General features: G+C 56.8%; 1 protein-coding gene across 9 annotated transcripts in view; it reads right to left on the bottom strand.

Moving 5' to 3' along the window:
• Rai1 (retinoic acid induced 1) overlaps nt 1–14,871 on the bottom strand; it is a 97,867-nt gene that overhangs the window by 1,330 nt on the left and 81,666 nt on the right. For 7 of the 9 annotated variants that reach the window (XM_050163795.1, XM_050163792.1, XM_050163794.1 and 4 more), the window contains 3 exons: nt 7,921–13,462; nt 4,672–4,765; nt 21–70 (listed from right to left, as the gene is read on the bottom strand). In XM_050163795.1, coding sequence (XP_050019752.1) covers nt 21–70; nt 4,672–4,765; nt 7,921–13,446 — 5,670 coding nt within the window. In that variant the 5' untranslated portion in view covers nt 13,447–13,462. Of the gene's footprint in view, nt 1–20; nt 1,915–4,671; nt 4,766–7,920; nt 13,463–14,871 lie in introns of all 9 variants that reach the window. The other 2 variants (XR_007595642.1, XR_007595641.1) reach the window with 2 other exon arrangements.

The raw sequence follows: 14,871 nt of genomic DNA, 5'->3' as shown, positions 1-14,871 counted from the left end.
TGGGGAGCCTGTTCACCTACCTTATGTTTGGGGCACTTCAAAGTAAAATTCTCCTCAATGAATGTGCAACCTGTGAGCAAAGAGAAGTTTCTGTGGCAATGCAGGGTAGGCCGGCTGCCAGTGCTGATTCTGAGCACCCAGGTCCTGCTTAGAACCCTCATTAATCCAAACCACCCAAGGGTGCAGCCCCTCTACCTCTACCCTGATATCCCCTCCCTCTCTATACTCAGAGACTTCCACTGCTACGTGGCCATCTCCAGGTCTTGTCACAGCTCCTCTCCCTAGAGCAGAAGGAACTCTCATTCCCTAACACCCCAATACCCCCCACACCCCAATACCTCCCCCCAATACTCCCCCCCACACACATCCCGTGCCTTACTGTGCAAGGCCACTCCTGTCCCAACCTCCTTCACACACAACTGTCGGGAGAAGCCCTTGCTCAGAAAGCACCTTGGAGTCTCAGGTTCTGACTGGAAGTCAGCTCCTGAGCGAGCCTCAGCCTCTGGTTTGTAGAAGAGTCACTGCTGCTTACTGGGTGCTGTGATGGGCAGAAGGGCTTATTCTTACGAGACAGCAGTGACAAGCTCACAGGTCTTCATGCCTTCCTGGGCAGTGTGTGGCTGAGACCTTGCCAGCCACCATCCACACAAAGGCCCACCTTTTCTCCCTTCTCTGCGCTGACTGGAGTTCACCTTCCCAGACAAATTCTCCCATCTCATACTTAGGATGGTGCCGACCTGCCTATATCCCTTTCCTTTTCCGGTCCAAAGACGAGGGCCACCAGCAGAGGAAGCTGCAGGAGAGGTTGGCTTCTGGGGTTAGTGGGTGGTAGGTGCACTTAGGCTCATATACTTGGCTCTGGGACTGGGCTGGACCTAGGTTTCAATACAACCTAACCCAGTCAGTTCAGCCAAAATCACCCAACAGGGACTGGAGGTGAGGGCAGGCAGCTCTGGGACTGAATAGAGATGTTCAGATTGGACCATATGCTGTGGCCAATGTGCTCTCAGAAGTGAGGGGCAGAAAGGGAAGGGATGGATAGCCAGTGGCCACCTTGCTTCTAGCAACCCAGGAGCCTGACACCTAGGAGCAGTTGACCCCATGTGGTAAGCTATTCCTGTACTAGCCACGTGGCTAGCTACTCTGGCCTCTTCACCTGCCTGGCTGCTGTTTCCCAAGGCTCCACCTCCCTGACAGCTGTTCAGAGGTGCCCCCACCCCCAGTGCTGAGAACATGAGTCCAATGGGGACAGCTCCAGAGCCGCCTGGCTGCAGGACAGCTGCTTGCTGGTGGTTCACCCTCTCCCTCCTATTGACCCCCACCCTTAGCTACATGGCTCTGCCTTTGGCCAACAGAACACAAGTTCCAAAAGCCTTGCTACCAGTTCTTGCAGGGCCCTGCTGCTGCCCCGATGTGCTGGGCCAGTCACCTGAAGCAGCGAGCACTGGTCCACCCCTTGCAGAGCCTGAGGAAGGTGTTTATGGTGCTATGTAAGCCACTGAGCTGGGTGTGGGAAGGGCAAGAAGGTTGACCCCTGCTACTGATCCCCTATTTTCTCACACCCACCCTGTCCAAATCAGAATCTTTTTGTTTTTCAAGACAGGGTTTCCCTGTGTAGCCCCTGGCTGTCCTGGAACTCATTGTAGACCAGGCTGACCTCCAACTCACAGAAATCCATCTGCCTCTGCCTCCTGAGTGCTGGGATTAAAGGTGTGCCCTACAACCTCCCGCCCAAACCAATTTGTTAAAGTGAGGACACCGGATTTGACATGGCCACGTTCTCATTTTGTCAAGTCCTGTGAATCCTGTGCCAACAGTCCCTAGGATGCATAGTTACCTGGACCAGCAACCATTCTCTTCTACTTGGGCCACTGTGGGAGTTCATCAGTCTTGATCATGTCAATGTCTTAGTTCCTGTTAGGTGCACAAAGCCGGGTCTGCAATCCTACCACTAGCAAGCCATGGCTCAACTCATTTGACGCTGTGGGACCTGTCTGAAATCTTCCCAGCTTAGACAAAATGGGCCTCTCTTATAAGTACATTTTTTCCTTATCTGATAGGACAGCGTTCATGGTCAACCAGACAGAATTTAGAATAATCTGGAAGATGGGCCTCTGGGTATGTCTGTCAGGGATTTCTTTTTTTCTTTTTTTTTTTTTTTTGAAAAATAAATAATTACATTTCTGGTCCTTTGACTGCAAAGTTCCCTATGAACCACATGTGTGCCTGGTGCCAGTGGAGGCCAAAAAGGGACATTAAACGCCCCGGGACTGGAGTTTCAAATGTCTATCGAGACACCACGTGAGCAGTGAAGTCAACCCAGGCGCTCTGGAAGAGCAGCGGCTCTGTCTCTCCACTCGCACGAGGGAGCTGTCCTGATCACATCAATCACAATGAAAACATAGACCGGCCGTTCTGTTACTACTGTGTGCTTTTGTTTTGTTTTGCTTTTTTTTTGTTTTTAAGCTTCAAGATCTTTACTGGGACCTTCCTGAGCGGCCTGTCAGTGTCGGGAACCCAGCTCCCACCCCCACCACGCCTGCTGTTGTTGTGGGGACCCTGGAGGAAGGCAGGCGATAGCCTCCTTGGGAAGCAGAGGTCCTTCTTTAAAGGGGGCTAAAACTGCAGAACACGAGACAGAAATGAAATTCAATGTGAGCCAGGCCTGCTGTGGAGTCCAAGGAAACTGCCTTTTAGAGTGTGGTAGTCAAGGAGCATTGGTTACTGTGTTTTTTAAAAAGATTTTATTATTTTGGGAGAGTGGGTTTCACTATGTAGCCTTGGCTGGCCTGGAGCTCATTCTGTAGACCAAGCTGGCCCTGAACGTGAGATACGTTTGCCTTTACCTTCCAGCTGCCAAGATGAAAGGCGTGTGCCACCATGCCTGCCTTAAGTTTTATTTCTTCAAATGTGTGTATATGTATGTCTGAGTGGGTATCTGTGGCACTGCAGTAAGGCAAGAAGCCAGAAGAAGGCATCAGATCCACGGGAGCCGAAATTAGAGGTAGTTGTAGGCTGCCAGTATGTGGGTGCTGGGAATGGAAATGGGCACCTCTGCAAGAGAAAGAATCTCACCACAAAAAACCCTGACTGACCTGGAACTTGCTATGGAACGCAGGCTGGCTTCAAACTGTCTCCCAAGGATAGGACTGAAGGAATTTGCTACCATGTCTAGTTCCTTCCTGCTTCTTTTTGGGACAGGGTCTTTATTTGCAGCCCCAGCTGTCCTGAACTAAGTAGACCTACTGGCCTTGATCTCACAAGAGAGCCACAGGCCTCAGTCTCCCCAAGGCGGGATTAAAGGTGTGCGCCACCACACCCATCTCTGCTCCTTGACCACTGGGACCAGCTCAAGAGCCTGCTGCTGACTTCCCTGCTGTGCTGGCTTGTGACCTGCCACTGAGCCAAAGCAAATCCTTCCATCCCGAAGCTGCTTAGGTCAGGGCATTTTATCACAGCGACACAACAGTGACTGGGACACCTATCTATTACTGTGGCAGAAACACGGCTGAGCCCCTGGGGAGGCTGGGCAAGCCTGGCATAGGAGAGAGCAGAGAAGGCCAGAAAGCCCCAGCCTCTGTGTGGCTGTGGGTGAGACAGCACATGATAAGCTTGGAGCTAGGACTGGGCGGATTGCCACATGATGACCTTGGTTCAGACAGGTGGCAGAGGGAGTGAGGCCTTGCTCTTAGATTGGGTCCACATTCCAATACAGGTCACCTTGTGATGGAGACAGAGTCAATGAGGAGCCACTCCTGTGCCCACTAACATCCTTTTTCTCTTGAATGTTAGCAGCTCTGCACCACCAGGACTGCTGGCATCTGAGACCCTGTGTGGCTACCAGGTTAGCTTGGCTGGGGCTGATGTTGGCCCAGGATCCAGTGGGCAATAGCACTGATGGCGTTCCACTGCTTAGACTAGGACAAATGACCAGGTCAGGGCTGAGAGGGATGGAGGGCGTGACAGCCTCTGACCCAGGAGACTGCTTCACAGCCCTCTCTGCAGATGGGCCTACGTACAAACACTGTGACGCACACAGGAAGAAGTACCACCACTGCCAGGGTCTGGATGCTTTCTCTATGGACGAGGGCTTCAAGGTCCTATGGCCCACAAACAAGGAAGGAGTGGGAATGAGGGCAGGTCACAGGGGCCTGTCACATCCCCACAGACCTGCACGGCGAGTCCTAACAGCCAATACGCCAGCTGGTCTGTCTCCACCTTGACCTAAATGCCCCGTTTTATTTATTTTTCTGTATTAATTGCAGGGGCTGGTGTCTCTGGCACTCAGGTATGGGCACGTTCTGTTTAAGAGCACAGGACAGTCACTCACAACTAACACCTGTCACTGAGACTCATGCTCAGCTCATTTGGTTTTAGCTGTTCTAGAACCATCCTTTTTCTCTGCTGAGTGTTCTCCTATTCCTCCTTAAAAGCCCATGCCCACACACTTTCCTTCCTGAGCTCTTAGCTTAGATCTCTGTTCTATCATATATGCCTCTGCCTACCCCACAGAGCTCCGGGAAACCCTCACTCAGGCAGGTAGGGACCGACCCATCTCCACATCTCTGTAACTGCCAAGTGCAGGCAGAGGCCAAGGAAACAATAATAAAGAGTTGCTGGGGCAGATGAGGGCCCTGGGAGTCACATGGCTGTACCCAGGCCAGCTCTTACCTGTGTCATTGGCACAAGGGTAGTGGTAGGTGTGGATACATCCTTTATAGGAGCATGAGATGGTCGCCCCGGCTTCATGGCAGCTGGAACATGGCTGAAGAGAAAGGAAGGCAAGTGAGTCTCGTGTGTTCCAGACACACCCCATGGCACTTCTGCCACAGTGGCACTGAGATGCCGCGGGGAGGAAATGCCCTCAAGGGCTGGCCCTTTGCCACCTCCTGGGCTGGCACACTGGGTGGGGGACCCTCCTGGGCTAGTGGTGCTAGTCACCACAGTGGCCATGGCTGGCAGTCGCCATCTGTCAGGTGCTGCTCCATGCTGCCTCTGGGGTGTCTTCATTCACTGGCTCCTGCTAGTAATGGCAAGGGGAATGGCTTTCACTGACCCCCACTTTCCAGATGGTGAGACAGGCCCCCTCCATGTGAGAGAGGGGCGCTCTTTCTAGCCAATCAAAGCAGATGCACAAAAATGAGCTGAGGGGAAGAGCTGACATATGACCCCCAAGAGGCTGAGCTCATGTGAATCTGATGCCCCCAGACCCTGTCCAACCCCTCGCTGGTCTCCATGATTTCTGTTGGGCTTGGAGGCTGTGACAGGGCTAGATAGGACAATGACGAGATGGCTAACAGGGAGGACGCCAAAACTGGGCATAGGGAGGGATCCAGATGGGTCCTGGGCCAGGCCACCACTGCTCCCAAGCCTGTGATCACAGTGGGCAGTGAGGTAGGAGCAGAGCAGAGGACAGAGAAGGCTCAGAGGCTAAGGGACAGTGCACCTGGCGCCAGGCATGGCTGGAGTCCCAGCGCAGCACTGTCTTTTCTAGGCCAGACAACAGAGCTGGGAATAAACTTCACGCTCCAGAGGGCCAGGGGGACCCAGAACCACAGCCCAGAAGATTGATGCTTCCCCAGCAGGGTGCATACTGTTCAAACATTCTGCAGGTGGAGTGGCCACTGGGGATAGGTCAGCAAGAGAGGAAGACATCCATGCAGGGCTTCCGGATGGGGCTCCCAAGGACCCAGAGCCCTAGGTCCACTTCTTAAGCCACTGAAGGAAGATGAAAGACAGTGGGAACCGCAAAGTAGACCAAATCTCTCACTCTGGCCCTTGGGAACACTGAGCAATTTGAGGGTAACTATGCCCTCCTCCCTGTGGGAGATAGTCCCAAATCTCACAGTGGCCCTCCAGAGTGCTGCGAGGTTTGAGGGTAACCATGGCCCCCTTGTGGCAGACAGTCCCAAGCAGCTCCAAGGCAGAACTGCTCATTGCAGTTAAGAAGAGACTGAGGCCCTCTGGGGTGATGACCTTGTTCTTGGCCCAGGTCCCTTAGAAGGGGCACAGCTGATCAACTGTGCCCCATTCCTTGGCCCAGGCACCCACACCCAGAGGCCACCAGTCTCCTGAGGATGTGAATCAGCCCCAGGTCCCTGAATTGCAATACCTCTCTAGCCAGGAAATGAGGTGTACAATGACTGTGTGGGTGGCTTGAGACCTGGAAGGTGAGCATGGTGGCTGACAGATAGTGGGAAAGGCCAGTGTCCTGGGTGGGGTTTGCAGAGGACATGACGCCTCCTGAAGTGAGATTGGAACCAGGGTCTGCCCGGTTCCTGGAGAGAGCAGTGCCAACAAGGCCCTGGGCAGAAACAATGAGCTGAGCTATGACCCCGCAGGTCACTCTCAGAAACCCTCAGTGTATTCTGCAAGGCCATGCCATGTGAGCCTGTGGCTGTGGGGTACGGTCTGGCAGCAGGTCCCAGCTGCCAGTCATGAGCCAGCCAGGCCCACCTCTGGCAGGGACAAGCCTTCAATATACAGCCAACCTTGTCCAATGAGGGCCTCTCCTGGCCTTCCTTGTCACACCAGGGTGTGGTAGCATCGACATGGCTCAGCAGTGAGTGGCTCCAGCTCCAACTGTGACTCATACACCCTCCTCAGCTCGACATGATGCTGTGTGTGTGTGTGTGTGTGTGTGTCCAACAAGAGGCCAGCAGGAGCAGGCCAGGTCGGGGAGCAGGGCCTTTCCCTGCACTCACCAATGTTTATCCTTGGTTATGAACCTGGTGCTGGGGGTTGGGGACATGAAATGACACAGCCCCGACCCTCAAAAGAGACCTTATAGTGAAGGGTATCAGGTATCCCACGGGACAGGGCTCCAGTCTTGTTATTTTCTGATGAAGGGAGAGACAAGACTATTTCAAGGTAGCGATGAAGAGGAAGTCACCTTGGAGCCAGGGCAGACGGGGGTTTGGTGCCTGCATGCTCCATGAACTGGCTGAGGTGCTGAAAGCTGTGGCTCAGGCCGTTCGCAGCAAGGTGGGCAGACAACAGGACCCAGAGAGTGTATTAGCCATCACCATGAGCAGGAGATGCCTGGAGCCTGGAGCCAAAGGAAGCATCCACAGTGGTCCCCAAGGTCAAGGATGGGGCCTGGATAGAGTGCTTCTGAGGAGCTGGGACGGTAAAGTGTGGGAAGGAGGGAGGCCACTGGACAGTCAGGGTCCTCTGAGCTCAGCTGCCCACAGTGGGCGGAGGAGGAAATCACCAGAGCTGGTATGGACACCCAGTGAGGTCAGTGTGGATGAGTGCACTTGGGAGCCTTGCTGCCCAAGGCATGGTCTGCAGAGACAGGAAGTGGCTCTGCCAGTCCCCTTGGTCTGGGGAAAACTTAGCTTCAGTCACAGCTCAGAATGTTCTCTCCATCCCAGACCTGTGATCCCAAATAGAGCCCTCAAGATCAATGTGTTAATGAGCTAGGTCCTGTGACCTTGCCCCCCAGGGCCTGTGGCGGTCCAGCGTTCTCTGAATGGAAGTGTGAGCTTCGGGGCTTCTGTGGCCAGGTAACCCAGGGCTGCCCAGGGCCAACGTCCCAGGCTTTAGCCGCATGTTGTTTAGGAGCTATCCCCAATGTCCCAGTTCAGGAGAGACCAGGCCATCTTGGCATTCAACTCAGGGTTTTGTCTTGCCAGGCCCAGCAGCTCCAGTTTTTGTAGTGTGTATGTAAGAATGCCCAGTGGAACCTAGAACTGAGACACATACTCTAGGCAAGGGCGGATAAACAGGTCCTGCTGTAGCCCCAGGAATACTCCAACTTGCCTCCACACTCCCAAGGGACTCCAGGGCCTGGAGCCTGTACTCTGGCTGCTCGCTGGCTACGGGCACAAGTCACCCAAAGTAAAGCTCTGAAGACACCTCTGTCACCCTGTCAGAACTTCAAGATCCCAGCCCCTACCCAGCTCTCCAGCTTCTTACCATGTCCACAGCTACCTTCATGGCCTCCTGTAGCCCAAAGAGCTTCCCGGCCACCAGGTACACCCCGCTGGTCCACACAGCACAGGCCTCATGTACCCAGTGTTCCTGGGTGTCCCCACCGAGTTCTGCGGGGGCCTCTTTGCTGCACTCATGTTTGCGGCTCTTGTCAGCTGGGGCCACCTCCTCACCCCCGTCCCCCTGACCGTCACAGCAATAGCAACTCTGCAGCCGCCGCGACAGGCCCCGGGTACTGGTGCGCAGGGAGCCCTGCTTGGCAGGGTCAGGGGGGCCATCAGGCCTGGGCAGCCTCCCCAGGGTTGTGGTGGTGGTGACGGTGGTGGTGGGAGCAGTAGCCGTGGCAGCAGCGCCGGCTGCACAGTCCAGGCCTTTGACTGTTCTCTCGGGAGGCAGAGAGGCCTCCTCAACGGTGCCCTCCAGCCGCACCTTCTCCTTGAGTTTTGGTTTCTTTTTTGGGAGGCAGTGTTCAGGGTAGTAAGGGCCACAGAGGTCCCCAAGGTCCTTGAAGTTGGCCGGGTTTTGGCAGAGGCAGCAGACAAGGCAAGAGGTACTTAGGGCCTTGGACACAACAGGCCCCAGATGCATGGTGGAGGAGAGGGGCAGGGAGGGCCTCGGCTGCAGCACAGAGCCTCCTGGGAATGTGGTCAGAGAGGCCCCAGCTGTTTCTGAGGAGGAGGAGGAAGAGGCGGAGGAGGAGGAGGCAGCAGAGGAGGAGGGCTTCCAGTGAGGCTTGGGCTCATCCCCCGGGGAGTTGACCACAGTGCATATGGTGGTGTAAGCATCTCGCTTCTCCACCCGCACAAAGGGTGAGAAGGCTGGGGTGCGGCTGTCCGCTCTCAGCCGCTTGCAAGAAGAAATGTATTTGAGTCGGATTTCAGGCTCCGCAGGATCCAGGGGCAGTACCTGTTGCTGCCGTCTCCGAGTGGCACGCCCCTTACAGGGTGAAGCGTGGGTGGTCTTAGCGCGGCCTCGGCTGAGGCGCTTCCGCTTTGAATAGCTGCTATAGCTGGCTTGGCCTGGCTGCTTCTGTGCCCTTGTCTGGGTCTGGCAGGGCCGGCCTTCAGGGGGCTGGGAGGTCGGTCCCAGCTCCTCTGTCTTTGGCTTCTTGCCTCCTCCACTGGAACTGTCCTCACCTCCACCCTGAGCGCTGCTGGCCCTGTCATGGGTAGCAAGGGTCAGAGTTTGGCCAGGACAGGGCCTCTTCTCCAACGGCCCTTTAGAGGGTCCCAAGGCCCCGGCCCTGCCTTTCCGGCTCCTTTTCTTTGGTGCCCGGGCAGTGCCTAGGGACGGCAAGGTCTCTGGGGACATGAAGGCCTCAGCTTTGGGACAGTCAGCAGCAGCAGACAGTTTCTTACTACTCAGGAGTTTGCCTTTTAGGGACCTGCTGGCTGGGTTTCTACACGATGGCTCGGCCCCTGAAGCTGCTGGCAGCATCTGTCCAGGGCCCATCCCTCCTAGACCCTCTTCTGCCCCAGCTGGACTGCCCCCCGAACGTTTCTCAGGTAAGGCTGGGCTCCGGGGAGTCCCAGGAGGAGCCCCTGCCACTCTGCATGCAAGTTTCTTGAGACCAGGTGAGGTGATCTTCTGTACTATGGCCTCCAGCTTGAGGCCACGGCCCTTTCGGGGTGGCAGCACCTTGGTCCTCACGGCACTGGGCAGGGATGATGGTGTAGCCAGCTCCATGCATGCAGCAGGTGGCTCCAGTGGTGGGGGCGGGGGTGGCTCACCACTGCCTCTGGGCCTGGCTCTCTGGGGTGAGGCCATCCTCCTCAAGAGGCCAGGAGAGCCCTCGGCCCTCTCCTCCCGCCCATCTACCCCACCTCCATTGCTGCTTCGAAGGATGAGGCTTCGTTTTTTGGTGGGGACAGGAGCCATGAAGGCTGACTTCCTTTTGAGCGTGTGGAGAGGCCGATCTGAAAGCTTGCTCCCTGGTCCACCAGGCTTGGGGACTTTGACCCGCTGGCTCACCCGGCCTTCCTTCTGGGGCCCACTGGAGACCTTGAATGCAGTGGGTAAGTGGTTGTTGGCAGGGAGCTTCTTGGTGGCACGACAGTCTGGGATCCGGCTCTCTGAGGGCCGCCGCCGTTTGGCATGGAAGACCTGTTGGGGTTTGGTGCGAGACCGGAGGACCATGGAGCGCTGGTCCTTGCCAGGGATGCTGGGAGAATCTGGCTCCTTGGTCTTGGAGCCCATGGGGCTGCTGTCCGAGGCAACAGGCAGGGCAGCAGGATTGCTGGGGCTGGATGCAGCCTTGGGTGATGGTTTTCCTACCCGCTTGCCAGACTTGAAGGCTGCTCGCTGTTTGCCTCCCAGTTTGTCAGGAGGCGTGGGGGTAGTGGTCAGGCCTGGAGGTCCAGGAGTTTGGGGCTCACTCAGAGCTGTAAGAGAGCGAGTACACATTCTGGGGAGCCCTTCTGACAGCCCCCGGCCTGGGGCTCCAGCCCCTTCTGCCTGTCCCTGGGGGGGTCCTGTGCAGGACTCTGGGAGCAAGAGGTCTTTGGGAAGTGCTGGTACCCTGCAGGGAGAGTCTTCAGCCTCAGGCAGCCCCCGGTGCACCCGGCGGCTCCGTAAACTTTTACCCCGCGGCACAGGCTCTTTCTTAGCAATGGGCACCTCAGGCACAGCAGGCTTGTTAGGCTTTGGGGCCAGGGAGCCTTCTGAAGCGGCAGAACTACCTGGGGCTCTCTCCATCTCTGGCCCATCTTCTCCCGGCTTCATATGTGACAGTGAAGACTCAAACCAGCTCTGGACCTTTGATTCAGCACCCACAGAGGGGCCCAGGAGGACAGCAGGCTCACCAGAGAGGTGACATGGGGAGGCCCAGCCAGCCTTGGGGTCCAGCACTTCCTCTGCTTCCTCCTTGGTGCAAATCAGTGGGGCCTTGGGGGACAATGGGTCCTGTAGGCTGGGCCTCTGCTCAGGGCTACCCAACAGTTCACACAGGGAGGAATACTCCTCTTCAGCCTCCAGGTCCTCCTTCCTGCCAGGGGGTGGCAACAATGGCAGGTCCCCGAAGTCAGTGGAGGAACAGCAATGCCGGCTGTCCTCCAGCCACTGGTCAGCTTTGCCCACCTCAGGGCACTGCAGCAACCCACCCACTTCCTCCTTCACCCCGTCTGCCTCCTGCTGCTTGAAGTCCCCAGCCAGTGAAGCTGCTGGCTTCCCAATGGCATGCTCTTCCTGGAAGCCCAAGCAGGCAGAGGTCTCGTGTGTATCTGCTTTGCCCACATTGTCTGAGCCTTTTGTACCCTGCTCCAAGCCCTTGGTGAGCTCACCAGGGTGGAGGCCCCAACGAGGACAAGCATCACCCAAGTTCTCCTCTGGCCAGGCGAAAGGGTTGGCACTGTCCACCGAACTGGCAGCTGTTGTGTCTGGAAAGCAGTCGAAGGCCGCCGCGGTGGGGTCTGGAGTGGCAGCTCCGAGCAAAGGCTTGGTGCCAAAGGACAGGGGACTGGTTGTCTTCTTCGGGTCAGTGGTGGCAAAGGCCACAGAAGGGTCTTCAAAGAGCCCTGGGCTGAAGTCCTTGGTGCTACCACCCTTGTCCAGCTGCAAGGGTTCAGGCAAGGCTTCTGGTTCCCCGGGCTGTGACCATGGCGTCTTGGCCACAGCGTCCAGGCAGGTGCTGTGGTTCTCCAGTGGGAAGGGCGGCTTGCCGTTGTCCTTGGGCAGGCTGGAAGCCTCAGCCCAGGCCTTGTCAGCCTTCTCAACGATGGCTTCCTGAAGCCCCAGGATCTCAGAGGCCAGATCTTCCTGGGCCAGGGCACTGAGCAGCAGCCGTGGGCAGTCCCGCTCACCTGCCACGAATTTGGAGAAGCTGTCCAGTGGTAGAGTGCTGTGCAGGCTCTGGAAAGAGTCATCAGACTTGGTGGACATGTCGTCAGGTGAGGTCACAGAACAGGTAGACACGGACTCGGGCTTGGCCTTGGAGTTGTTGTTGACCCTGGCGGGACTGCCGCGGGCCTGGCTGCAATAGAGGAAGCTGCGCTCCAGAGGGTCCTCGGAGCCACTCAAGTAGTCGGCGTCCTGTGGCTCAGCATGCGTGGACTGTGGTGTGCTGCTTGGTGGTTCAGACAGTGGTGTGCCTGCTGGTTCAGCTGAGTAGCCACTGCCCTCAGGGCTACAGTGCTGGCTCTTGTGCTGCTCTGGAGTCCTGGCCACGAGGCTCTTGAGCCCTTTCTTCTGTGGCATGGCCGCTTTGGACAGCAGGAGCTGCTGCACGGTATTGGAGATGTTCTCCACCTGCGAGGTGAGTGCCGTGAGGCTCTGCAGGCTGAGGTCCGACAGCAAGTTGTCAGGGAGCTTCTCCTTTTGCAGGGGCTTGCAGTTGCTGACCTGGGGGTCCACAGAACTGGCAGCATCTGTGGGGGATGGGTTGAGCAGGGGCATAAAGTGGCTGTGGTCTGTGATGCCTGTGGGGAAGGCCCCAGTACTAAGCGGCTGCTGGCTGTAGGGGAAGTTCTCCAGGTTGGGCATCAGTGGTGACGGGGTGGAGCTATAGGAAGGGGAGCGACCCACAGACCGTGCAGGGGAGTGGCTGGAGCTGGGGCTGAAGGTCTGGTAATACTGCTCCGGAGTCCTGACAGCTGTGTCCGGCGGACAGTAGCCCTGGCCTTGCTGACCATAGTGTTGGTACTTGGTGAGGTTCTGGTAGTGCAGAGTTTCCTGGGTGTGGTGCCGGCCCTGGAGTGCTTGCTGCTGCTGCTCATAGCCAAGGCGGCCCGATTGGTAAGCGTGAAGATTCTGGACCCGTTGCCCTGGGGCCAGGCTTGCGTTGGCACTCATCTGCCTGTCATGAGGCTGGGCAGATGGCGCTGTGCAACTTTTGTAGGAGTGGGCCCCCTGGCCGCCACCCTGCACTGCCGGGGCGTAGCTGGAGGAGGTGGGGAAGGACTGAGAATGCTGGGGAAAGTGGCTGCTCTGGGGGAAAGGCAGAGCGGAAGCAAGGTCATTCTGTGGTTTCTGCCTTTGGAGTTTGGGGTAAGCCAGGGGCTGCTGAGGCTGTGGTGGTGGGGCATGCAGGCTGTGAGTCCGGAAGGGAAGTTGGGGGCCCTGCTCAGGGTACTGCCTGTTTGGGGGCACCACCGTCTTCTTCATCAAGTTCTCCTCATATTTGCTCACTGCCCCTGGCAGGGGCTGAGGCTGGGGAGGTGGTGGCTGTGGGCCCCCCCAGGTCTGAAGACCCTCCTCGCCAGAGTAACGCCCTGGGTAGGGGCTGCTGTCTTGAACATAGCTGGGGAAAGCCGGCCTCCCCTGCAGGGACTTGCTGCCTCGGTGGTACTTGTCTGCAGCTGCCGTGGCCACGGTGCCAGAAGGTGTGCCAGCGCCACCCTCATAGCCTGTATAGGGCTGTGGGCTATAATAGTCCTTGGCCAGCAGCCGCTGACGATCACAGCTGAGCCCAGCCTGACCTGGCTGCCTGTAGTTCTCCAGGCGCGCTGTCTCCTGTGAGGTTTGTGGATAGTTTTGCTGTTTGCCATGGAAACCACACCTTTCTCGAAAAGACTGCATGACTCGGGCCGGTTATCTGTGAAGAGAAGGGATGGTGCAGAGGGAAAAGAATTCAGACGGGCCATCTTCCACTCTCTCTGCCTCAGCCAGCACCCCTCCTGGCCACCTTCCCACCACTGTGCACACACTGACAACCTCTGGGTCTGGGAGATGTGCTCTGAAATCCTGCTTCCACAGTGCCCGCAGCTGAGCCAGGCTAAGGAGAACGGCCACTGACATGCACAGTCCAAAACAGGCTGCACGCAGCAAGTCACAGGAATGGCTACTCCAGGCTCCTCTTGCCAGCTCCTCCCTCTGCCCGCTTGTCTGTACTACCACGCCCAGTTCTCATAGACAGTTCAAATTAGCAGAGCGATTCCACTGCTCCCTGGGGCCCTACTGGATCTCATAATCTCCATCTTTGTGTAGTCCTACTTAAGCATGACCCAACCACACCAGGTACCCATGAGGACCCCTCTCCGGTCGGGGAGAGGCCGCTTGCAGGCTGCTGTGCCGGCAATACAGGAATCCACACATGTACAAAGGACCTATCAGGCACATGTACATGCACGCTCACACACACCTCCCCTGCAGTGCCATCTGGACTCCGTCCCTTCTGGCAGATGTTGACTGGGGGCTGTTAAGCCAACTGTCCACACAAAGCCCCCCTCCTCTGACTCCTGGGACTGCAGGATGGCAGCACCTGCCTCCTGTTCTCGGTATCCATAGGTGCATAAACAGATTATGTGGTCCAGAGTGTGGGGATGCATACTAAGAGGGGACAAAGAGGCAGTGCCCTGGCCACTGGAGAGCATACTACCCTGCCTCTCCTCTGTCCCCTCCTGCTGAGCTGCTAACTTTCACAGGCCAGGGCTGATGGAGGCAGCCACGATCTGGGGGACAGGGGCAGGCAGTGTCTGATGTACCAGGAGGGCAGGTGCTTTTGTGGATAGAGTCACAGCATAAGCTTGTGTATCTTAGTTTCCTTCAACTGACTGGTTACCCCAGAAAATCTTCAATGGCGGAAGAGGGGGAATAGCCCCAAGTTTTGGCCTGTGCCCCACATGTCAGGGTTTCCAGGCTGAAGGCAGGAGGTACACATTCTCTGGGACTAAGCAGCTCAAGCCCCCAGGAGGGAACCGGGCCTTTCCAGCTCTTGTTCCAAAAAATACTAAGAGGGAGGTGTGGCCTGCCTTAGACCACAAAGGTTTCAGGGGTTTTGTTTGTTTGTTGAGAAGTAAACGTGGGGGTGGAGAGGAAGGTGCCTCACAGCAAAGACAAAGGTGTGAGAGGTGGGTATGGAGAGCTTGCACTGGCAGGGAGGTTCAGCCTCCCTTAGTCTCCATCCCACAAAGGTGCCTTCCTTTCTTTGTCTTAGAATTGACCCAGGGAAAGGGAGCAAAAGAGGGGCTCTATCCAGAACAGGGCATGCCCAGGCATCCAGAT

The sequence above is a fragment of the Alexandromys fortis genome, unplaced genomic scaffold (genome assembly GCF_014885135.2).
Source record: "Alexandromys fortis isolate MF-2015 unplaced genomic scaffold, M_Fortis_MF-2015_v1.1 scaffold_149, whole genome shotgun sequence".
Taxonomy (NCBI): domain Eukaryota; kingdom Metazoa; phylum Chordata; class Mammalia; order Rodentia; family Cricetidae; genus Alexandromys; species Alexandromys fortis.
Note: the sequence above shows the minus strand (reverse complement) of the source record. Positions and strands in the feature narration are given on the sequence as shown.